At 36.3% G+C, this 22,429-nt stretch overlaps 5 protein-coding genes across 9 annotated transcripts; 3 read left to right on the top strand and 2 right to left on the bottom strand.

Moving 5' to 3' along the window:
- Nucleotides 1-70: 70 nt before the first annotated feature.
- Nucleotides 71-8,806, top strand: LOC143424187 (uncharacterized). 4 transcript variants are annotated; one of them, XM_076896096.1, is made up of 9 exons: nucleotides 74-541; nucleotides 1,488-1,643; nucleotides 2,298-2,752; nucleotides 3,203-3,449; nucleotides 4,324-4,509; nucleotides 4,577-4,826; nucleotides 4,949-5,148; nucleotides 5,265-5,437; nucleotides 7,937-8,806. In XM_076896096.1, exons 1-8 carry the CDS (start codon nucleotides 404-406, stop codon nucleotides 5,397-5,399), a joined length of 1,767 nt encoding a protein of 588 aa, XP_076752211.1. In that variant the 5' UTR covers nucleotides 74-403; the 3' UTR covers nucleotides 5,400-5,437; nucleotides 7,937-8,806. The 4 variants fall into 4 exon arrangements, with proteins under 4 accessions (XP_076752213.1, XP_076752212.1, XP_076752211.1 ...); XM_076896098.1 differs by lacking the exon at nucleotides 7,937-8,806 and having other exon boundaries at nucleotides 71-541; nucleotides 4,987-5,148; nucleotides 5,265-5,400; XM_076896097.1 differs by lacking the exon at nucleotides 7,937-8,806 and having other exon boundaries at nucleotides 72-541; nucleotides 2,301-2,752; nucleotides 5,265-6,025.
- On the top strand, nucleotides 3,461-4,296 carry LOC143424188 (uncharacterized). The gene is made up of 2 exons (XM_076896099.1): nucleotides 3,461-3,907; nucleotides 3,965-4,296. Exons 1-2 carry the CDS (start codon nucleotides 3,611-3,613, stop codon nucleotides 4,001-4,003), a joined length of 336 nt encoding a protein of 111 aa, XP_076752214.1. The 5' UTR covers nucleotides 3,461-3,610; the 3' UTR covers nucleotides 4,004-4,296.
- A 4,399-nt stretch (nucleotides 8,807-13,205) lies between the features above and the next one.
- On the top strand, nucleotides 13,206-16,547 carry Sc35 (SR family splicing factor SC35). Of its 2 annotated transcripts, XR_013101916.1 has the most exons (5): nucleotides 13,206-13,514; nucleotides 13,709-13,852; nucleotides 13,934-14,131; nucleotides 14,767-14,856; nucleotides 16,498-16,547. XR_013101916.1 is itself a non-coding variant. In XM_076896290.1 (4 exons), the coding sequence occupies exons 1-4, from the start codon at nucleotides 13,333-13,335 to the stop codon at nucleotides 14,771-14,773; spliced, it is 531 nt and encodes a 176-aa protein (XP_076752405.1). In that variant the 5' UTR covers nucleotides 13,206-13,332; the 3' UTR covers nucleotides 14,774-16,332. The 2 variants fall into 2 exon arrangements, 1 of the variants encoding a protein (XP_076752405.1); XM_076896290.1 differs by lacking the exon at nucleotides 16,498-16,547 and having other exon boundaries at nucleotides 14,767-16,332.
- A 966-nt stretch (nucleotides 16,548-17,513) lies between these two features.
- Nucleotides 17,514-20,159, bottom strand: Frj (membrane bound O-acyltransferase domain containing farjavit). Its single transcript, XM_076896477.1, has 6 exons — nucleotides 19,903-20,159; nucleotides 19,129-19,400; nucleotides 18,900-19,051; nucleotides 18,617-18,825; nucleotides 18,222-18,543; nucleotides 17,514-18,146 (listed from the first exon to the last, which is right to left on the bottom strand). Exons 1-6 carry the CDS (start codon nucleotides 20,109-20,111, stop codon nucleotides 17,925-17,927), a joined length of 1,386 nt encoding a protein of 461 aa, XP_076752592.1. The 5' UTR covers nucleotides 20,112-20,159; the 3' UTR covers nucleotides 17,514-17,924.
- A 460-nt stretch (nucleotides 20,160-20,619) lies between these two features.
- Nucleotides 20,620-22,210, bottom strand: LOC143424493 (uncharacterized). Its single transcript, XM_076896563.1, has 5 exons — nucleotides 22,053-22,210; nucleotides 21,810-21,907; nucleotides 21,309-21,437; nucleotides 21,111-21,241; nucleotides 20,620-21,028 (listed from the first exon to the last, which is right to left on the bottom strand). Exons 1-5 carry the CDS (start codon nucleotides 22,060-22,062, stop codon nucleotides 20,812-20,814), a joined length of 585 nt encoding a protein of 194 aa, XP_076752678.1. The 5' UTR covers nucleotides 22,063-22,210; the 3' UTR covers nucleotides 20,620-20,811.
- Between the last annotated feature and the right edge of the window lie 219 nt (nucleotides 22,211-22,429).

Genomic DNA, 22,429 nt, shown 5'->3' with positions numbered 1-22,429 from the left:
TACATAATAAATAGAGAAGCTGGAGATGGTCGAGAAAAATGACAGAAGAGAGGAGATGGCGTGGTGTTTAGTCGGGAGCCGGAGGGTTCCAGTGCAACCCAATGATCTCGTGATAGAGCCGGCCGTCAGCGCCTCCCAGTGAGCAGGATTATAAAAAGGAAGCCGGAGTGAACGTTCGTTTCTTCGTGGTCTCCCCTCTATGTGCAGGCATAGCTGTATGACCGTGTGTACTGTGCCGCTGACAATGAGCCGCGGCGGTGACTGTGATAAGTGATCGCGTACCCTTCCTCGTCGCTAAACGCGTAGTGGCAGTGGAGAAAGATAGTACGTCGGCCAAGGAAAGAGTCTACCTCTTGATGACTCGCGCTTTACGCAAGGCGCAACGTAGCCGGAGCTCACAATTATGTTCGATGTACCGCCCAAGTTCTACGAGCTGTGTCGCCTTTGTTTATCGTCGGACGGTGTCAAATTGTCCATATTCGAGGAGGAGGGCGCCCAGCGGAACTTTGCCGATAAGATACTGACATGCCTCTCGATTACGGTGAGTCTCGTTCAGAGTTTTCACCGGGTCCTCGTGCCGAGGTGATGATAAATCAGACGCGACCATCTGTGGTGTCTCGCACTCTGAGTGTCTCTCCCTCTCTCTCTCTCTCTCTCTCTCTCTCTCTCTCTCTCTCTCTCTCTCTCTCTCTCCCTCCCGCTTGCTCCCATCTCTTTCGCTTCGTCTCGCTTTACCTCTCGTCTCTCGTCTCTCTCTCTCTCTCTCTCTCTCTCTCTCTCTCTCTCTCTCTCTCTCTCTCTCTCTCTCTCTCTCCGTCCACCACGTCGTCTTCTGTCTCCGTTCCCCTTAACTGTCTCAAGGGTGCGTGTGTGCCTGCACCTAACGTATGTACGCGCGGCGTCTACGTGTGAACGTCTCTCTCTGTGTATATGCGCGTGCCACGGGAGAAAGTTTGGCAAGAGATGTGTCCGCGAGATAAGCCGACTCACGGGGGCATTTAAAATGGCAGTGATAAGCTCTGCTCCTCGCTTCTGCGGCTCTCGCGGAGAGGGGGAGCACCTCCTTATTTAGACGGCCTGTTATCAGGTTTCACACGCGGATTCCACGAGCCGCTGTCACATTCGACTCTGCTGCTCTGCATCTCTTTACTCCTCCCGTGATTCGTCGTTCAATTCTTCTCTGTACACGCTTCTCGAACGAAGCGAAGCTTCCTTCCGTTCAGCCTACTTGAAAACAAAAAAAAAACAAAGAAAAAAGAAAGAAAAAAAAATTTATCTCCTCTACTTTTTCCATTCGAACTCTAATTTAAACGATCGATAATTGAATATAGTTTAACGTGTAACGATACTGGCATATTACTACTACGACTATTCCATATTGTGTATTAACTTTATCCCGGAAAGGTTGTTGTCATAAGCGCGAAGAAAAATCTAGCGATACGACTAGTCGATATAAAAAAGCAATGATGCGATTGGATTTTATTCAGGTGAAAGATGGAGATTCTTTGCCACCAATCATTTGTCACCGATGCGTGTACAAGTTGGATGTGCTGCACAACTTCCGTGAAGTGTCACACAAATCTGATGTCATACTCAAACAGTACCTGGATTATGCCAAGCAGTTATCATCGCACGATGATCAGGTAGCCATTAAATTTTTCTCTTCTAAACGGACTAAATAAAAGTGTATTAGCACTTGTTGACATAGGTCATTAAGGAATATGAATCATAACATCGTTCGATTGTATAGAAAAGTTTCATTTAACATAGCCAGTAGTAGCAGTGAGCAGTCATTCCATTTTAAGTAGTGATGTAACTAAGTGCATCTGATTGTAGATAAGAATGCACTTTAGCATGTGTATATTCTGTATATCCTAAACACATGTTTAATACATGTAGGATACTGTTTATTTGCTTCTCTGCCCTGATATATCAGTAATTATATAAGAGATTTCAAGGTTTCCTTTAATGCAGTCAACTTTAACCTTAACAGTTTGATTGTGATTGCACTGTAACAAAAACTGTGCATAACTAATTATTTTCTTGTAAGTCTATTCTAGATAGGTACAAAGTGCAAAAGTCAAAACATTATGTCCAATTATCTCTAACAAATAAAATCTATATAGAAAGCAACAAAGGTGTTTATACGTTAGAATTATAAAAAGGGAAAAAAAAATTAAAAGTACGTGTAAATCTATTGTACACAGCAGTGTTTTTGTCTTACTGCCTACGTTTTCAGAGATTCGCAATTTTTATTCGAATAAACTTGTAACGAGCAGCAATTTCTTTTGTTTCAGAAGAAATCTTTCTCCACTGCCAAAGTAGCAGGCTTAAGCCCTCTACAATCATTTCTCCAATTGAACAAGACATTGTTCAATGAGGAGCCTAATTCTCCGGCCAGCATTAATCAAAACGTTATACCTCAGACGCAAACACATCACTTGGAATTACGTACCAATGACATGCCCGAGCATGATAACATTAAGTGTGAACCAGAGGATGATACGTGTTCAAACAGTTCTGATCCAGATAGATTAGAAATAGAAGATCGAGATGAGCAAGATACTGAGGGAGAAGAGAATGGTTACGATATGACCATTAACAAGAGAATGAAAGTGGAAACAAATTACGAGGAATCAAAAACAAGTACCCCTAATCGCAGTCCAGTGAATAGAATGGATACGCCAGAAAGCAATTGTTCGGATACAAATATTGATCAAGAAACAACAAAATTGTGGCAAGCATTGGCAAAGTAAGTTCGGCATTACATTCTGCATTCTTCTTATATTTGATTGTGAAAGAATTTGTTTGACGCAGCATTGAAAATGTAGAGTTACATAGTAATATATCATCAGCATTTGTTTGCGTGTTTTTATTTACTTAGTAAAAATATATTTGGTCAATCTTAAAGACTAAATATAGACTTTTACTGCCAGCTTATATTATCATTCATCGGGGCTATTCAAACAATTCTGTATACTTCACACATATTTACTTTTTGGATTACCAGAGTAACTACCACTCGAAACAGGTTGTTCTTTTGAAGATAAGATAACATTTGTTATCACTTTGCATTAGAAACTAAGCATTTGATTAACTACAGAAAAACCGATTTACTATCGATCACGTTTTTTAATTTCCATGTCATTAGATTTTTGTAAAAGTGCAAGAACATATCTTTTCTTTTTTACTTTTCATATAGCAACAGGAGTTTAGAGATTACCAGGACAAACGGTGATAAACTGAATAACGGATTTACTGGCGAGGCAACTAATTTACTGCGTTCTTTAATCAACAACAGACAAATCGGTATTACCGCTGTCGATTCTGACAGAGTATCTCCGCAAATTAGGTTTTACAGGGACACTCAAGGGACAACAATTGAACGAACAGTACCTGACTGTTCTGTACTTGGCAATCGTACTAATGTCTCGTGTGTAGAAAATAAGGTTTGTATAAACTGAGATTATAATTATACTTAAATATTGGCCGGTGTATTTTATCGAGATTTTTTTATAACAAGTATTATAAAAAGTTCTCTGAATTCCTCTCCAGGGCTTCCCAAATATATTTGCAAGTTATAAATCGTAACCGGATATTAGTGATATATATGTGTAATGTTAGTATAGAAACAGCAGTAAAAGTTGACTTGTTTTTTCAAAGTTATACCGTTCGGGTAAAATTCCGAGATTTATGGGAAAATGGAAAATCTTTACTCTCTTTTATGTTCGGTACTCTTTTGACCCTGATCTCCGTGCAAATAAAAGTTTTACCATGGGAAGTCCTTGCAGTTTGTTCAATGCAAATACCAGAGGAGAACTGCAGGTATAGAAAAGAAGACAGGTCAGGTGACCCTTGGGCGTCAAGGGATCCCTTTTGGGACTATTCAGGTCCCATCTGCCTGCAGGTAAGGAACGTGGTAGGCCTTGTAGATAATAGATAACTGAGAGGTTCTTTGTGATAGGCCATAAGCGCTAAGCCCACCATGTCAACCCGCTGTTAACAGATGTTCAGATAAGTTGGGTTTCTATAGATTTTAAAACGCGTTTTGTTCCGCGTGAGGAATTCTTCAATTTCTTCTATAATAAGAAACAGGATTCTACTATCCTTTGTACCACTTTCCATTCTATCGGGTTTTTGTCCTGATAACAGGTACCTATAGGAAATTACTTTTACCCTCAACAAAGTACCTGTATTCAAAGAATTTTTCCATCCGCAAATGTCTTCATGTTTCGCTCGATTGAAAACTGACGTCAAAATTATCACGTTTTATTATTCAACTGTCATAATGGTAAATATGCAATAACTTTCTAATGTATTTAGGGAACTTCCGTGGACAGTAATCCATCTAGCCCTGCCAGTGTTGGTCGAAAAGAATCTAAAGGTCGTAGAAAACAAAGTTATCCCAGTAAAGCACCCATGAGTCCAGATGTTATTAATTATCAACATGAGACTAACGAGGAGCAAGCACAAGATTTTACGGCATGGTCAAATAAAATGAAGGCAAAGGTATGTTGCACGATGCGAACGTTTGTGATTTGGAAGCGATATATTTAATTTTCGTTCGTCAACGCAGGTAGAGGACCAAAAACCACAATTCGATCAGCACGGCTGTAACATGGCGAAAAAGGTAGACATGTCCTGCACAAATTGCGGCACCATGACCACAACAATTTGGAGAAGAAACATGAAGGGGGAAATGGTTTGTAACGCTTGTGGACTCTATTACAAACTTCATGGAGTGAATCGTCCAGTTACTATGCGAAGGGATACGATACACACTCGTAGACGCAGACCTAAAGGCGAAAAACCGACAAGGCATAGAAGTACGTATTCATTATAGTTACTTCCTAATATTACAGGATATTTTTTGGATGTTACGGTTTTTATTACTCTTTTTTTTTTTTTTTTTTTTTTTTTTACCGCTTTCCATTTTCCATTTTTTAAGAAAAAGGTGACTCAATTACGGCACCGCAATCGGAACAGATGGATGCAGAAAGTGCAGACATGTTAGCGGCCCTTCGACGACAAATCCAGCCCCATTTAATGATGGCAGCGTTAACGCCACCACGTATACCTGGTGCCCATCCACCAGTTCGTACCGCTCAACTTAATTATTCTCTTCCCTTACCTAGTTATATGATGCATGTAAGTATTATAACACATTCTATTCGCGAGATAGATGATATATACATAGATTAATAAATTTACGGATAATAGAAAATGTTTACGGTTTATTTTAATATTAACATATTCTGAAACAGCATGTGAAAACAGAAGGACGAGAGCAATGTCATTTATCTACAGAGGTGGAAGAAACAGAAGAGGGAGATGCAGAGAATGTCTCGGACGTACCGTTGAACCTAGTTGCGACGTCGTTATCCGAAGAAGCACATTGAATGTCCATCGACCAGCTTCTCAGAATGACTTGCTATAGGTATATATATATATATACATATATATATATGTATAAGACAAACAATCTCTAGACAGAACAGTCTGTCCGGTGATACACAGGGTGTAGAAGACGAGATTATTCTCCTTCTCCTTTCTGCCACTGATTCTCGTCCATGATCCTCTTTTTTGAGCTCTCTTTTTTCTCTCTTTTCTTCTTTTCCACGGTCTCGGGAATTTTGAGGCGGTAGAATATTGGGATGTGTATACATCCCTTGAGCTACCAAGCCCGTGGTGCAGAGCGCACGAAGGAACGATGATATTAAATACGCAGTATTAATTACATGGTTAATTCAGAATATGTACATATATATACACGAATACGAAGAATATTTTTATACAAAATTTTCTACGCTTGCAGCTACAGAGAGCGACGGGCGATCGTTTGTACATACACGCGCAAATTGTTCTTTCGGTGTCGTACGTATTTTACGCGTTAAAAAGAGATGGTGGTCGTTGTCTGTTTTCTTAACGACATAAGAAAATCAGTCGCCAGTGAAAGTTTTTAGAACGGTGCTACATTGCTGTTCGGAAAGGCTTTAGAAATAAAAGAAGAAATTAAATAAACAAAGAGATTTGTCACTAAAAGATTAGTGAACAAAATTGAACCGTTTTGTTCCACGGGCTTTTAGCTGTCAGTGACGTTACAATCATAATAGTCTCGTTGTTTCGCGTAATATTTAAGCTGAAAAAGAAAACTACCCAGCTGAACTTAACTAGTGAACGAAATCTATTTTTTGAATTGGCTTCGATGCCGAGTGAAGGCTCATTGCTCGGTTTGAATGAGAAAAAAGAAGAAAATTAATGGAACAGAAAACGGTTGCACGATGTGACAAATATTCGATAAAGAAAGAAAAATATCCGACACGTATTCGGTAATTAGAGCTTTGTCAAATTGCGTTTATGCCAGTATCATTTATAAACATCATACTCTAGTGGCCTTTCAGCGATTCAATTTTTCTCTCTTCCCTTTTTTTGTTTTTTTTTTGTTTTTTTTTTGTTTTTAGTAACTTTATCTCACGCAGTAAGTGCAGATAATTTACTTACAAATACGATCTTAATTTAGATGACGTAGGTACTTTTTTACATGAGCACGAGACTGCCGGTGTAAACACATTTAAATACTCTTTCTATCATTTATGTATCTACCATCCTCCCTCTTCCCCTTCCCTCTTTCTCTCTATGTCTCGAAAGGCTTTTTGACTGTTCACGCAGTCGCCAATAATTTGTACTTAATAGGCAAAGCAGCACACCACCATATAAGCTAAGACTCCGAAAGCAATAAAAAAACGCGATGGTACGTAGGATAGATTGTCGTTATACAATACTCGTTTGCGTGCTCTCTCGACAACAATTTAAACAAACAAGAATTTCAGGAAGTAATACTTATAGATTACATTCATTTATATGCCGGACGTTAAAAGTAACAAATTTTATGGCTCCACAGTTGCTGTAAGTAGCACATTCACACGTATTCCATAAGCTCCCTTTAAATTTCTTCCTTAACACCGTTCGCTTCATTTTACTTTCACGTTATAAAGGAAAAAAAAGAAAACAATAGATATCTTGATGTAGATAAACAAAATTGCTCGTTATCAAACAGTATAGTGGGAACTGTGATTTTTATTATCCATTAATATCGTTATTCTTCTCTAAGGGTTATCACTGATCCATTTTTTTCCAGAATGTACAGATCACACGTTAATAAACAGGTATTAAGCAACCCTAAATACCACATAATACGATGGCCAGTGCATCTACTCATGTATCGTTATATCTAACATTGTATACCTAAACAACTTTGCCAAAAATAGATTTAGTCTATGTAACATAGAGTATAGTTAAGGGCATACGATAAAAATTAACGTTTTATCTTTCTCTTTCACAACATCATACACGACATTTACATATTTCTCCTTCGTTTTTCCTTTCCCGTCTTACAATTCTTCTTGTCAGTGATACCTCTTGGCATACACTGCTTAGCAGAGCTTTTAAATTCACTTACAGTAACTAGTGGAGCAACTTAGTTTTAGTCGTTTTCAAAGGAGCCTTATGAATATACTCGTATAAACGTATGTTTGTCTGTGTATGTGTGTGCATATATACATGTATATATATGTGTGTGAACACACTACATATTCATACATACATATTACACAAATACATTGTTCTACGCTATAAAGGTAAGCGCAGACCAACATGGGAGCCATATCGCTTGCCCTTGCTGGCTTGGGTGTATCTTTATAAGAGTATGAACGATACCACGAATCAGTGCTATTCTATTGCTTGTTAAAGAATTCTAACAGAAATGTGTAACTTATAATTATAAAGTGGGGAATAATACACTGACATTATTAATATTTTGTACAATTTTTATTTATGACTATATTTATATAATGAATAATAGTGTGCATAATTAAGAAATAACAATGCATTTTGAAACTATTTTAACTTTCTCTTTTCTCTTTTCATATGTGAATAGCATTGAGGAAGTGATATCTCTATATCGATAACACGAGTATTGGAAGAAGAGACATAAGCTATGATGAGGTGTCACACTAGTTGCGATCCGAATAACAGATTGTTAAGCTTTTCTCTCGTACGTCAAAACGATCCTTCCATTTAGTGTGTATTCGATATATATCCTGTTTTACTAAGCAGGCTGAATGGTGACATATCTTTTAAATAAGTCTTGTCAAAATTCGTAAATATTTGATATCTTTTAGTACATTATAGAACAAATTTGTAAATAATTTTTCGAAATTTCTTTATCCCTTCTAGTTTCAAAACATCACATACGATATTAAATGATAAAATCTTATGAGTAAAAATCTTTCTATTTCGAATGAAATACTTATTTAAAAGATACGAGATACACGTTTAGGCTTAACATCCTTTTAATAAGGATTATTAAAACGAAAGTAATCACTGATTGAAGTACGTAGGGGTTTGACTTTTTTTTTAGTCAAGTCATAAATCGCCAGTTTTTAAATTCTGTTGACAGAACACAGTAGCATACCATTTTTAAGTGTACCATACGCGAAGAGAATGAACTTATTTATGAGATATCATCATTGATAGAATGAAATGAAAGCAATGGACAGTTACTTTGTTAGGCATTTTTTTTTTTCTCTCTCAGTTAAATATTTGGCTCGCGGTAGCTTGTTATACCACAAAAAATAGCATAACTATTATTACCCTTACATTTTTTTTTCTAATTATTATTACCAACGTAGACGCATAAGTAAAATTAGGTTGGAGCTCTCTACTAATTCTGAAATTAGAGGATATTTTTTATAATTATTAGAGGAATCGACTATTGCTATTATATATATATATATAATTTATATATATATATATATATATATATATATATATATATATATATATATATATATATAAATACTATTGACATCGGTTTCATTAAACGTTAACGATAATGACCCTTTTTAAATAAGATTTAGTTGCAAGACCGCCACTCGACATGGTTCGTTTTTGACAATGGTGAACGAAAGAAAAAAAAAAGCTGAGGCTTCTTATAGTTTTTTTTTTTTTTATGTATCAGTATTCTACGCGTTTGTCTTTAGTTGTTAAGAGTTTTAACCAACACTACTTAAAAGAATCCCAGACGGCGAGATTTGTCTTACTTAATTATTAAATTATTTAGTTATCTTCCCTTTTGTATCCCTCCCGTGTTCCCCGTTATCCCTTTCCCCCGATCTCCCGTCCCGCACCTTCTTGTCCTTGTTTTGTACGTCTATTTTTACATATGCGACCATCCCCTAAATAATTATTTAAACTATAATTTATTGTATTCACCGTTTTTTTGCACCGACGTTTACGTAAGACACATTTTTTGGCAACGACTGGCTTAATTTATTGTTTCTATTTTGTACGAATTTCGCTCTTTTTTTTCTTCTCTTTTTTTTTCTTTCTCTCTATTTTTTGTAAAAAAAAAAAAAAGGAAACGAGAACGGAGCACACGTTAGTTCGTAACGATCAGGCACTGCGCGTGTGGGTCATTCCCTCCTTTTTCTGCGAGGCGCACTCGGTTTTATACGGTACGAAACACGGACGGTCAATGCTTTAGGTGCCTTCACCTGGAGATTTCGTTGAATACAAATGTTCAAGTGATAAACGATAATAAGGACCGTGTCTGTACATATACACACCCATATAGACAGACACGCGTTCACACACACGTAAATTGATTATTGTCCCGAAATCGAAGGCGGCTTCTGTTTTCGATCCATGAGCTCTCTGATCTCGTCAACTTGTCGAATGTGCCTCTGAAATTATATTTTTTTCTTCCGATTCCCGATCGGAATTAAGGGGGGCAAAAGATCAGTATTGAGATCCTGTTAATCGAACATCGTGTGTGTAAATTCTCTCAGGTGTAAAGGTCGAGCAATAGAGTGGTGATTGGATCAGAGCGGTGGATCGAGAGCAGTCGTAAGTCAGCTCGAGATGCTTCGTTCGCCGCGCGAAAATCTTTTGTTCGATAAAGAGACCAGTTTTAGAATCGTGGCTGGCTGCGAAGCATCTCGGGAGTTGATGCGAATGAACAAATGTATACGAAAATCTCGAGGACACGAAATAAATAAAAAAAAGTAATAAGGAGCAAAGAAATAAGGGATGCATAATTGTATATGACAGAGAGAAGGGGTTTTCGCGAAACGATGTAAAAGAAAGTAACGAAGCGAATCCGTCGACATCTCCGTGGCTTGTCTTGAGGGATAATTATTAACTCTCGCAGCACTGTTCCGTCCGTCTGCGCGACCATGAACCTTCTGATTTCACCGAGCTACTCGGGGAAGATCCTAAGTCACACATAGACACGTTACATATGTTATATAACACACACAAAAAAAGAAAACATTGTATGTAATTAATGCGTAAGCGAAACGTGTATGCGTGCACGTGATGAACGTGTACGTTAAATATAGACAGAGAAAAAAAGAAGTGGTAACAGAGGCGTAAACACTGTGAAAGAGACACACGGTAAAAACTGGAAGCGCTAAGACCCCTTCCCCAGTTCTTACACTGAGTATTAAATCTGTACTAATCGACTGAGTATTATTTTTATATCGAGCGTAATAATATTAATAAACGGATATAAATTAAAAAATCGTGAGGCAGAATGATGGGTAATCGTACGAGAGAAGCCGAGAGAGTATTATTGTAAAGGTAGCGGATGAGAGATGCGTTGGTCTTTTTCCTTTTCTTGTTTCCTTTAAAAACGTAACGAATGGGCGGATCGACAGTACGCCGAGTCCTGTTTCAAGCGAAGAAGAAAGAGGAAAAGAGAAACGCATGCGAGTGATGACTGTGAGTGCCCTGATTACAATATTTTGTATACAACCATAAAGCGAACCCAGCGAAAGATAAAAAGAAAAAAAAAACAATTACGAGCGAGAGAAGCAACAAAGAAATAGAGAGAGATAACAATTATCGGCGGAAGATTGTAAAGCACGATTTAAAGGAGGAAGCGTTTTTTGTAAGAGCGTTGCGAAGCTTTGATCAGCCGGAAACTAACTTAAAACAATAAGAAAAACTCGATGGCATGTATACGCAATTGTATATTACTACATACGCGTCGTAGCAATAGAGCGAAGAAAAATGAGATGGTAGAAGAAGGAAAAAAAAGGAAAATATGAAAAAGATAATGAATTACTTTTGTATTCACGGATATCTAAGATAATAAGTTAGTTCGGGCTAAGGCCAGCAGCTGTTGAGATTATTCAAGGTTGTGTGTATCATTATAAGTATTTTGAATTGTTGAATAGTAATAGTGTAAGCGGTGGCTTGAACGGGGCGACGTCCTGCGCCCACGGATGCACCCTGAAGAGACGTCGCGTCGTCCAAGTTCGGTCTCAAGTATTGCAGAATTATGTTTTACTTTGTCTCTGTCACCCCATACGATTGATCTGCCGACTCCACTTCGCTTCTTTTGTATATACATATAGGTACATATGTAATATATATATTTTTTAATATCTTGTAACGAGTCGTGTGTCCCTACGCGGAATTGTTGGGACTTTTTCTTTCTAATTTGTAAACATCGTGGAAACACATTTGCAAAGAACTTCCCATGACAGGTATATATACCTAATCATTTACGAGTTTAACCTTTCAAATAGATTTCAATTTGTTCATTTGTTTTCTATCCTTTTACACGTAAACACATGCACACACGCATACACACACGCGCGTGCGCGCACATTTTGTGCACTGTATCTAGCTACAGGAATTTCGACTATTTTCATTTTCATCCATCGAGAATCTCCTTTCGAATCTCTTTTCTTTTTATGGCTTGTAACGATAAGAGAACTGTTAAACATTTTTAAGCTATTTATTGGGCTGCTATGTGTGTTTGTTAAAAATTCTTTTGGGACAGTCATTTTTTTCCCTTTTCACTTTTTACTTTTGTCTTTAATTTGAAAACCACGCTTTGTTGACAAATTTTTAACGGAAAAAAAAGAGATAGAGAAATGAACAAAATAGAGCGAGAATTGCGATCACCCGACGTCTCTTATTTTTACGCCTACCGCCTAGCTAAGTCAAAGGGTACTGTGCGAACTGTGTTTGTTGTAAGGACGTTTGCCTTACAGTTTTTGTTTCCAATTTTATTTTTAATATTTTTACACAATCCTTACGTTCTTCTTTCCGATGATTTCCAATATTTTAATTTTTATTCGGTAAGAAAAATCGACGTTTTAAGTTATTTCGAATAAAAGGCTATTCATCTTACGCAAACGTGTCGGTACAACAGACACAGACGATCGGCGGGCAAAGGACCAAAATGTACAATTGCGTTTGCCCTTTCTTACGGTTGGTACGATTCGTTTTCATAAAACGTGTAAAACGAAATCGAAACTATAATTGTATCGGAGGATTTTTAAATGATGTTGACAAATTATTTTGGGGGGGCATCTTATTGCAAGGGCATTGTTGTGATACCACAGATGCAGCTTCATGAAACTTAAATAAAAAATAATGCGTTGACCTTTTGTTACAATCAATATTCACTACCTCTGAAATGTATGTGTGCTAATTTGTATGAGAACTTTTTTAATTATTCGTACAAACATCTATTGCGTGTGCTAATTTGTACGAGAACTTTTTAATTATTCGTACAAAAATCTATTCCGGAACATAAAAAAAGACAAGTCGATGCCTTTCTTCTGGATAAACCAATATTGTATCATTGAATATATACATATATATAAATATCTTTGTTTTTGTTCTAGATAAACTAATTGCCATGTGTTTTTACGAATGAAAATCGCCACAAATTTAAATTCGAAATTAACCGGAAATGGCAAAGTGAATCGTTTTACTATTACATCGTGCAAAACCGAATACAAAAAAATATTTTAGATTTGTATTAAGTATCTCGTATGAAATATAACAGAATGTCAATGCAGTTTATTTGTATGAGATATTGTTACAAACGTAAGAAAACAATAAATTGTGTTTGCGAAATGTTAACCCTTGAAAACGATCGTTTGCATTTCTCAATCAATTAGATCGTAATGTTCTTGTACGATCGGTTCGTAAATTTTCATTTAACAGATGATTACTTCAAAAATCATTCAACCAGATTAACTTCATTGGCGAAAGAAACGAAAGTAAGTTTGTTTAACTGGTTTCGCAAATCGCGTTTATAAAATGCCGTTATGCGGAAAGCAATTTGATTCATGTAGTAGGAAAGGTTATTTACGTCATTTCCCATTGTACTGCGCGTAGAATTCGTTCTTCCGGCACTCGCCATCTTGTCTTCGATGTGCGTGGACGTGTGCTGTTCGATTTGAAAGTAATTTTTCGGTTCGGCGTGTTGTTTTCACCCTTGCCGAGGACCTCGAGGAATCTGCGAAAATGAGTTACGGTAGACCACCGCCTCGAATCGATGGGATGGTCTCTCTAAAAGTGGACAATCTTACGTACAGAACGACGCCGGAGGATCTGAGACGCGTGTTCGAAAGATGTGGCGAAGTCGGCGACATTTACATACCCAGAGATCGTTTTACCCGAGAAAGTCGTGGATTTGCGTTCGTCAGGTATGTTCAGAGATTGTTTTTTCTCGCGTTTCTCCTGTTTATGGTTAAGTTCGAGGGAGATCTGTGTTAGTTGCAATATGTAAGTGTGACGTCATTGTAGCACAGCCATACCGAAACTTAGATAGTCACCAACAAACATTGCAACGCGTATATGCAATGAGAATTGTCTACGTTATCGCCAATTTTCGTTTCAGATTTTATGATAAACGAGATGCTGAAGATGCACTGGATGCTATGGATGGGAGACTGTTGGATGGTAGGGAACTTAGGGTTCAAATGGCACGATATGGGCGGCCAACTTCTCCACATCGTAGTCGTGGCAGTCGTCGACGGGGAAGGTAATTATTATTGTGTATTTCTGTTAGCTTGTGCGTACAATTTTTTAAACGAAATAATTCATTAACGATTTATCGGTGAAGGTCACGTAGTAGGAGCAGAGACCGAAGACGCTCACGCTCTAGATCTCGCAGTAGATCGAGGAGTCGCGATAGAGATCGTAGGCGGTCGTACAGTCGCAGTCGTAGTCACTCACGGTCCGACAGTAAGAGCTCACGTGGAAAGTCCCGTTCTCGCAGCAAGTCTCCAGATAGACAAAAAGATAGTCGTTCCAAGTCGAGGTAAGTTTCGTGAACATATATCGAAATACCAATGTAGTTTTGAGTTCTATGTTTCGAATAAATATAACAGCGATAAAAGTTGTATAATGTTGTACTATAGTATAATATATTATAGATATGTTAAATAAAAAAGACTCTTTAATTCAATGAATTAAGGAGTGTTTAAGCATTATATTAAAGATTTGAAGAACAATGTTTGACTACTTAGTTGATTATTTTTTTATATAATGATATGTTTCAAATAATTTGATGTTTTAAATACTACTTTTTGTGAATAATAAGGCTGATTATCGCATTGTTTCTTAATTTTTTACTGCTTATTATATTTACTATCGTTTCTTTATAAATTCTAAGTTTTATTTCATTGTACAATCATTCTCCAGAGGCGTTATCTTTGTAGTAAAATTGTTAGTTTAATCTTATAATATAAATTTCTAAAATATGTCAATATTTATGTAGCATCAAAATTTATTCTCGTGAGTTTTTGTTATACTTAATTTGATGAAATTAATTTTGTTCGTTTATTGTAAGTTCGTTTAAATGAAAAGTCAATATTATATTAGTATACGAGTGTACTAAGGATCAGCATGTAGTTTGGTAAAAAATTGATTTGTAATATTTCTTTTTCTTTACAGGGACTGAAGTAATTGAACCATATTCGAGTACAACTGTGAACAGATGCACGTGCCGCGAGTGCAGAATAATCGTTTCTTGAGAGCAAAAAGGTATTCTATTACCCTCTATACCTAGAGCAACACTGTCGCACGTTCACATTTCTTCTGTCACTTACATATTAATTATGACGACGCACTTGTTTGGGTTAAAAGCAAAGAAAAGAACCCAAAACTAATTTCAGTGTAATGTATCTAGACTGTGAGTTTAACAGACTCATGAAAGTTATGATTTGCAAGTTTTCATAATTGTTCTTACTCTGTTAAGTGATATATATTATCTCAAACAGTGTTTATTTCTAATCAGAAGAAAGTAAATATCTTTTTTTCTTTTCACGTGTATGAACACTGTTGTAGCAACCGAAATAGCTTCTTTTGATCGATGAATTGAAGTTTGTTACAATCTGATTAAGAACATTAACAAGTATTGTGCATTAGCACTGTTCGGAATATGTTTCTACTCCTGATAATTAATTTGAATTCTGAACTTTTGAAAATAGAGCAGGTGATATTCAAGTTTTCACTCTATGAATAAATAAATAAATGAACAATTAAATGAATAAAAATAGTTATTAGTTTGACCGTACAACGTTTTTATTTTACGTTGAAATATAGTCTGCACAATTTTTAGTATACGTCGATATAAAGGAGTCATAAATGATAGGAGTCCATTCTTTTCCTTCCATTTCTGAAATAAAAATACTTTAAACTATGTGGCATATATAAGTAATAAGCAGGAAACCAACTGTTTCGATTAAAATGCCATTTGTCAAATGGTTTTCCGCGATTGCACGAAATTGTTCAAACCGAGCAAGGTGGACTAAATATTCCTGGAAATACACGAGAGTGTTGATGTGTTAATGGTAATTAGCAGGTAATGTAAACCATATGTAGTCGACTTGGGAAATCCAATTTCTTTACAAATTTTAAACCAAATTTCTAAATTGTAACTGATTATCTCTCTGCATATGATTTTCCATTATTTATGATTAAAACATGACTAAACTGAAAAGAGAAAGGAAAGAAAAACGGAAAAAAAGGAAAAATTAAAATTCGTGATACATATGAATTGTAGACATAAGTCCTGCGTTTCTGTAATAGTACATAGATTTATTTATGTAAGTTTGCCATTTATAATAAAGTGTAATAAAATATAGAGGACGGAACTATTCACATAGTTTTAGACAGTGTTTAAATACTAAATATATAGGGCTAGATAATACTGTCAAAAAGTTATACATTGTTCGGAAAATTTGTTAACGTTTATATCTATCTACAAGAGAAAGTGAATAACGTTATTCAGGATCTTTGAGTATGCTATATAACGAGATTAAAAACATTGTACCGTTTTCAGTAATGTTCAAATACGAATTGGTAAAATTAGCAATGTGGTTGCTATTATATCATGATGTCTCTTTTGATGCTCGTACTACCGTTAATCATTGATTTCTAGATGTTATTAACTTCCTCGAATCTTGCAGAAAATTAACTGTCACTAATCTTAAGTAAACTAAATTTTTACCATTTGAATTAGTTATAAACTACCGTTGACCTTTTCATCTCTAATATTCTATATAATTGATCGATCGTCAAAAATTTCTTCCAACAAACGAAAAAAAATGATATCAAAATCCTCACACACGGATATAACACGTTTATTCCTTATAACTAAGTTGTAATTTTATGGTGCCACAGGCGGTGGAAAGGAGTGGCGTGGCGAGTGTAGCCGATGATGGGGTAGCTGAGAGTAAGCAGTAAGCCGAGTAGCAGGGCTGTAAGCAGTTTGCAGTAGCGAGCGGTTGGTGGTCTGGTGAAAGCAGGTTCGCGAGAGTCGATCAGGGCGAGAAAAAGAGAGAAAGTGTGTGAGCGAAAGCTGAGTCTCTCTCTGTGGGGGGTCGGCGTGCAGAAATCGCAGAGGGTACGGTCTCGAATGGTGCAGAGAAATATGCAGAGAGCACGACGAAAAGCCACACGCGGTTGCTGGTCTCGACCACCGTCCGGTTTGCAGGTAGCACGTGAGCATCACCAGACCTCGCGAGCAACGACTCGACATTTCAACTGTTATATCCACTAATTGCTTCGCGTCTTTCTTAAAAGAGATATATTCCCTCAGGATTGGTTCATTACGTTATTTTCAGCTGTATAGGTCTGATTCGTAAGTTCAACGAGTTTTCAAAATCGGTTCTTCAAATATCTTTAACTTTTAACATTGCGTAAAGCTATCAATATATTTGCTTAACTTTGTTTTTTAATTGATCGCTTTATAATTATTTACAATCATTCGGTTTCACCTATGCGTATATCACGATAACTTTTCAAAAAGCAAAATATTTCTATTTTTTATTTTCGTTATTTTCGAAATTAATAACTTTTTACGTACGTTCGTTTAACGAACGTTTAATTGGTGAAAAAGGTTTATATAGCCTCTATAGTTTCGACTTCCATCTACAATGACCTTAATTTATATTCGATCATCGTTTGAAACACTTGCCGCCACGATTGCAAGTAGTTGGGGAATTTAAGGGTGGGAAAATGGTGGGATCCTTCGCTTTTCCTGTGTTCTTTTCTTTCAGGTGTCTGTAAACGGTAATAGAGTAAGTATTTTAGAGGTAAGATAATGTCTCAATATATAAAAGTTTATTTTTCTTTTTTAAGGGAAGGAATAAGAATCTTTGTAAAGCCGTAGAGGGTGAGATCAATAAAGATTATCTTATCGAAGAAACAGAACTTTTTATTCCTTACTTGTATAAATGGAAAGTTGTATATCCTCTTAATATCCAAGAATAATCTCTTGCTTATTTTGCTCTAGACGATATTTAAAGTCTTGTATACTGTTTGTGTCAACCTATGAATTGACTAATTCAACAATAGTAAGAAAAGTATTACATTTTCTTAACGAGCATTTTAAATCTAATTATTGACATATCGATACATTTTTCTGTTATTTTGTACTAAAATAAAATGTAATACTCTAGAAAATAGTATATCTATGCTATTCTAGAATTCTTTAGATGGCTTAATGCGCAAAGTTACGCGAAACGTGTTGCAACACACGTTTTATTTAAATATACTTATATATTAGAAAGACATGCAACTTTATGTGTTTTGGAAATAATCACAGATTATTTATCTTTATCCTCGTTCTCCTTAGTTTCCTTTGGTGCATATGGCTTATAACAACAGCAGGCAATATAAAGAAGGAGTGCTATGATGTGGTCAGAAAAATAGACCTGTTTATAAAAATGTAGACTAGCGTCGAAATCTAGTAATAGAAACGCCATTCCCAAATACGCCATGCAAGTTGTTCTTTCGTAAAATCCTAGTACTAACCAAATCATTTTGGCCTGAAATAAAAGGTTGGATGGTTTTAAATTTCAATCAACAATTTAGAACAAAAATATTCCAAAGTTAGAACTTACAATACTATTTCCTTTGCTTCGGCGATAAAACTTTACAATTAAATCGTTAACTAGCATAAAAATAGGTATCTGACAGATGCAGATAAAGTATCCAGGTGACCAACCATGCCACACAGCAGAAAGTGTAAGGGTCAGGACAGTTCGTAGACTCTTTAATGGGAATCGTTTGTATACATAGACACCAAACCAGTATTGAACGCAGCCGTTCCATGCTTTCATAGCCACTCTTACATCGTAACACTTTTCCAATCTCACAATATCCATGTTAAATACTGTATCGAAGTTGTACTCTTCGGTTTTCAATTTTTCAGGCGTTTGCGATCTGTAACATTTGGTTACGCTTCCAATACCCGCCGGACTTAGTACGGAAAATACTCTAGGAAGAAAGTTCTTACAGCATCACTGCAGTTTTGTAATCTCGCGGTCCTAATCCTTGTACAGGATTGGTACTTGAAGGATATGCACCTAGTCCAGCCATCTGACAGGCACATTCAGCTAGACCCATGCCGATGTACATTCTTAATCGAAAAACTGCGAACGTGAGATATATATAAATGTGTCTGTAAAAAAGAGACCTTTGTGCATATTCCTCTGTCAGCACGTACTGAAATTTGAAATTTAAAGTAGAACCTAATCATAATTTTATGCATATGGTGCTTAAAGAGTGGCCAATATTACTTTGACAGGATACAAGTAGTTCATTATAAGAAACAATACAATAAAACATGCAGTTTGTTTAAGTTTGTATAACGTCAGAGGCCATGGATCTGCATATTTATGAAATGGTCTGTATAAATGATCCCAGTATGTTCTGTATCGATAATACGGTCCTGTAAGAGAAGATATTGTATTTAGTGTAATGTCAAGGTAAGATTGATTGTGTTTAATCAAAGTGGCAGATAATTACCAGTTAAGAGTCCCATGTAGCTAAAGCCATAATGAAAAACATCTAGAATTCCAATATTCTTTAGTGCTTCTGAGTTTTCTCCTCTCACATCATCAGGTGGTGCATTACTGGCAGAATTTATTTCGAAAGCAAGACCGGATAACTTCAATGTTAATATCATCAGTATGAGGTTTGTGTGAGTCGACGGTAGCGATAAACCAACATAATTTCCCAATCGGGATACGATAAGTAGATCAAAGAAGGAAAAGGCAAAACTGACCAGATGAGATTTCCTGTAAATAACAAATACTTTGCAAAAAAAAGATTAGCTAATATTTGAATGAGGCAACAAAGCATGAAATAAAAATAAAACCGGAAAAATATGTTAGATCGATTTCTATGTAAAATTAAACGATAAGAAATAGAATGAATAAAAATTGAACACTATATTACCAACCAGCGATTAAATTTCATTGGTAATTTGATGCGTGACGCGCAATAATTATATGTTTCTTAAAGTGTAGTGGAAAACCAGATATCTGAATGACTTTTCGCGTTACGGGAGTAGACGAATATGAAACTTATTTTTCTGATTCATCTCTCCCTTCGTGATAAACTTAAATAATGTAAAGCCGAAAATGGCGTTTAAAGTGCCCGTCGGCTGAATTTGACAAAATTTCATTTGGCAAGATGAAATACTACGTCACTTAATTCATAATGTAAAAAGAGATGAAAAAATAATAAAAAAAACTTGCAACACTTCTCAGCGGAAATTAATAAATTGATACATCATACTTTGGTGAGATCTTGGTTATGATAATCGCGTTGATCAGGGTGAAGATCAAAGGATGAAGCGTATCGTTCCCCGAGACGATTGCAGTTAATGCAAGGCCAAAAAATGTGCCTATCCATTTCTTCACGTCCGGATCTTCGATTTTGTTATAATAAAACCCAAAAAATACACACAATATCAGCAGTACGACATACGCGATGTCCGTCCACATCGTATCGACTCAACTGCAGAATCTGCACTGTCTTTCTTCCTTGGTATTCCCTCCTTCTTTTCGACTATGTAGTACGTATATAGCGGCAAGTTATAGGTAATCAAGTATGTGAACTTTGTACACGACTTAATGTACCCTTATTGTATTACATCTGATGTATTAAATTTGTATGCCATTTATATTTAATTTACATTTATAATCCTTAGTGTGTGCCATTATGTAGTTGTTTTAGGAACCAGAATTAGAAGCCACTCTGTTTTTTTTTATAAAATTTGGACAGTGTGACAATTCCGTGGTATTTCGTTAAACACCTTGGAACATAATAAAGTAAAACTGCCCAGACAACACACGGCAAGATGGTGTCGACACCATACCGGCACTGCATTGCCACTTCCGAGGAGTGTCGACAGATCCGTAGTCATCTGTGACCGGATTAGTTAACGCGTCAACCTCTGCATAGCCTGGGTGTAAGCTGAAGCAAGGGAATTGAATAAATAGACAAGTTCGATTCAGTTATTATAATAATTGTATTTATACACAATTAAACAAGATCATTCTATCAAACGCATATTGCAAATGCGTGAAATGATTTAGTGAATTAGTATCAATATGAAAGTAGAGATTAAACTGCTCATCATTGTTAATGTAATAGTAGCTTTGATGTAAAGTATTTTTTGTAATTGTTTCAATTTGAAACGTTCTAGGATTTCTTGCCGAGTGCTTTTTGCATAAATTCCGTTTTCTTTTGCAGAGCAAGTTCTTTCTGCTTCTTTTCAGCTTCCCGTTTTTTCGCTGCCTCCTCTCGTTGTTGTTTAACTATAGCTAATCGTGCTAGATCCGCGCGAGCTTCATCCGTTTTACCTGCCGCGTGTAGCTTTTGATAATTCGCATAAGCTCTCTGCCTTTCTAATTGTTCTCTGAAAAAAAAACGAAACAAACAGTTTATTAATTTTTGGACTACGTCGACTCTACCATAGGTATATTTCATTGGTTTTGTACCTTTCTCTTCGAGATAAATCTGGTTTAGCAGATTCTAAAGATTGATTTAATTGAGATAATTTTTTTGTTTTTCTTTGTACTCTATTTGGATTTTCAACTTGAATTAAGTTTTCTACACCCTTCGTTTTCCCCTGTAACCATCAGAAAATACAAGACTATTACCTCGCAATTACAAGCAGTATGTATTAAGTAACTTACCTCTGTTTCAGATTCTGATTCCGATTCGCTTTCGCTATCTGTTCCGGAAGAAAAATATATCGATTCATCCTGTGCTTTGGGTTGGTCCTTCTCATCACTGGAACTAGAGCTATCCTTTCCTTTATTTTTCTAAAAACAACAATATTAGTGCAACCTTTAGATATGAAGCTTTATAAGTACGTATTAAAGAATGTTTATTTACCAGTCCCCTAAGTAAAATTTATATAACATTTTCAAAAGAACAAACGCAAGTGGAAGGAATAGACGAACTTAATCATCTTAGGCTCTACCCACTTTATGTTTTTGTTTCTTAAGAATATCCGAATGATTGGGCTCCGCCTCTCAAAATATAATCTGTATCAACGTGAAGTAATTGTGCTCCGGAAAAATTTCAGATATGGTACACGCAATCACGCTCGACCATCAAAGGGCAATTCGACCTTACGTACTTAACAATAATATCTAAGCCGTCGTGCTGTTGGTTAACTTAAAAATACTGACTCTCCACTGGAGCTTTTTTTCCTCCTGGCGTCGTTGCTCCTCCAGTTCCTCGGGATTAGTGAAGTGACGAGTCCGGCCTTTGTAACTGACATATTTACCTGTAACGAGATCGTCCTTTCATACAAATGAAATTTCTCGAGGTCAAAATGCGGGAAATTGCGTTTTCTTACGCGGACAAACGCGGTGGGAAGAAACTGACGAGAACTGTTCCGAACGGAAACTAATAACAATCGATTTACTTACCGCGCGGCATTTTTCTAAATCTAAGGCTCGCAACAGCCTAAACAATATTGTACGGAAATTTATCCTACGAAAAAAACCTCTTCTCTACAACCACGAGCTCTAGCGGGCTGAACCATAGAATATTCCTCGGTGTTGTTGGTAATGTTTGTACGATTGTTACGTTATCGCTTGAACGTAGCGTCGAATGCAATGCGATGTGGTTATAGTTATGGTCTTTTATTTCCTTCAGCTTGTACATCGTGTTTTAGAACTAGAAAGCGGCGGTTTTAAAGGCTAGCTACTTTGTTTTCAGTTTAGAGTCTTGTAGATTTCTACTTTACATTTTTTCCTCTTGCATTCCTTAATGTCTATACCGACTTGTAAATTATTTATATCTA

The sequence above is a fragment of the Xylocopa sonorina genome, chromosome 6, assembly GCF_050948175.1.
Source record: "Xylocopa sonorina isolate GNS202 chromosome 6, iyXylSono1_principal, whole genome shotgun sequence".
NCBI lineage: Eukaryota > Metazoa > Arthropoda > Insecta > Hymenoptera > Apidae > Xylocopa > Xylocopa sonorina.
This window is presented reverse-complemented; position numbering and strand designations above follow the sequence as displayed.

Bases quoted from the DNA above. Each gene is read 5' to 3' on its own strand.
- LOC143424187 (XM_076896096.1), top strand. From the start codon at position 404: ATGTTCGATGTACCGCCCAAGTTCTACGAGCTGTGTCGCCTTTGTTTA. The intron at 2,753-3,202 runs GTAAGTTCGGCA...CTTTTCATATAG, and splicing joins TTGTGGCAAGCATTGGCAAA to CAACAGGAGTTTAGAGATTA. The intron at 4,827-4,948 runs GTACGTATTCAT...CCATTTTTTAAG, and splicing joins AAAACCGACAAGGCATAGAA to AAAAAGGTGACTCAATTACG.
- LOC143424188 (XM_076896099.1), top strand. From the start codon at position 3,611: ATGTGTAATGTTAGTATAGAAACAGCAGTAAAAGTTGACTTGTTTTTT. The intron at 3,908-3,964 runs GTAAGGAACGTG...TCTTTGTGATAG, and splicing joins CAGGTCCCATCTGCCTGCAG to GCCATAAGCGCTAAGCCCAC.
- Sc35 (XM_076896290.1), top strand. From the start codon at position 13,333: ATGAGTTACGGTAGACCACCGCCTCGAATCGATGGGATGGTCTCTCTA. The intron at 13,515-13,708 runs GTATGTTCAGAG...TTTTCGTTTCAG, and splicing joins CGTGGATTTGCGTTCGTCAG to ATTTTATGATAAACGAGATG. The intron at 13,853-13,933 runs GTAATTATTATT...TTATCGGTGAAG, and splicing joins GGCAGTCGTCGACGGGGAAG to GTCACGTAGTAGGAGCAGAG.
- Frj (XM_076896477.1), bottom strand. From the start codon at position 20,111: ATGTGGACGGACATCGCGTATGTCGTACTGCTGATATTGTGTGTATTT. The intron at 19,401-19,902 runs GTATGATGTATC...TGTTATTTACAG, and splicing joins ATAACCAAGATCTCACCAAA to GAAATCTCATCTGGTCAGTT. The intron at 18,826-18,899 runs GTAATATTGGCC...TTCAAATTTCAG, and splicing joins ACTACTTGTATCCTGTCAAA to TACGTGCTGACAGAGGAATA.
- LOC143424493 (XM_076896563.1), bottom strand. The intron at 21,438-21,809 runs GTCAGTATTTTT...TGTTGTTTTTAG, and splicing joins AAAAAAAGCTCCAGTGGAGA to AAAAATAAAGGAAAGGATAG. The intron at 21,029-21,110 runs GTACAAAACCAA...TTTTTTTTTCAG, and splicing joins GATTTATCTCGAAGAGAAAG to AGAACAATTAGAAAGGCAGA.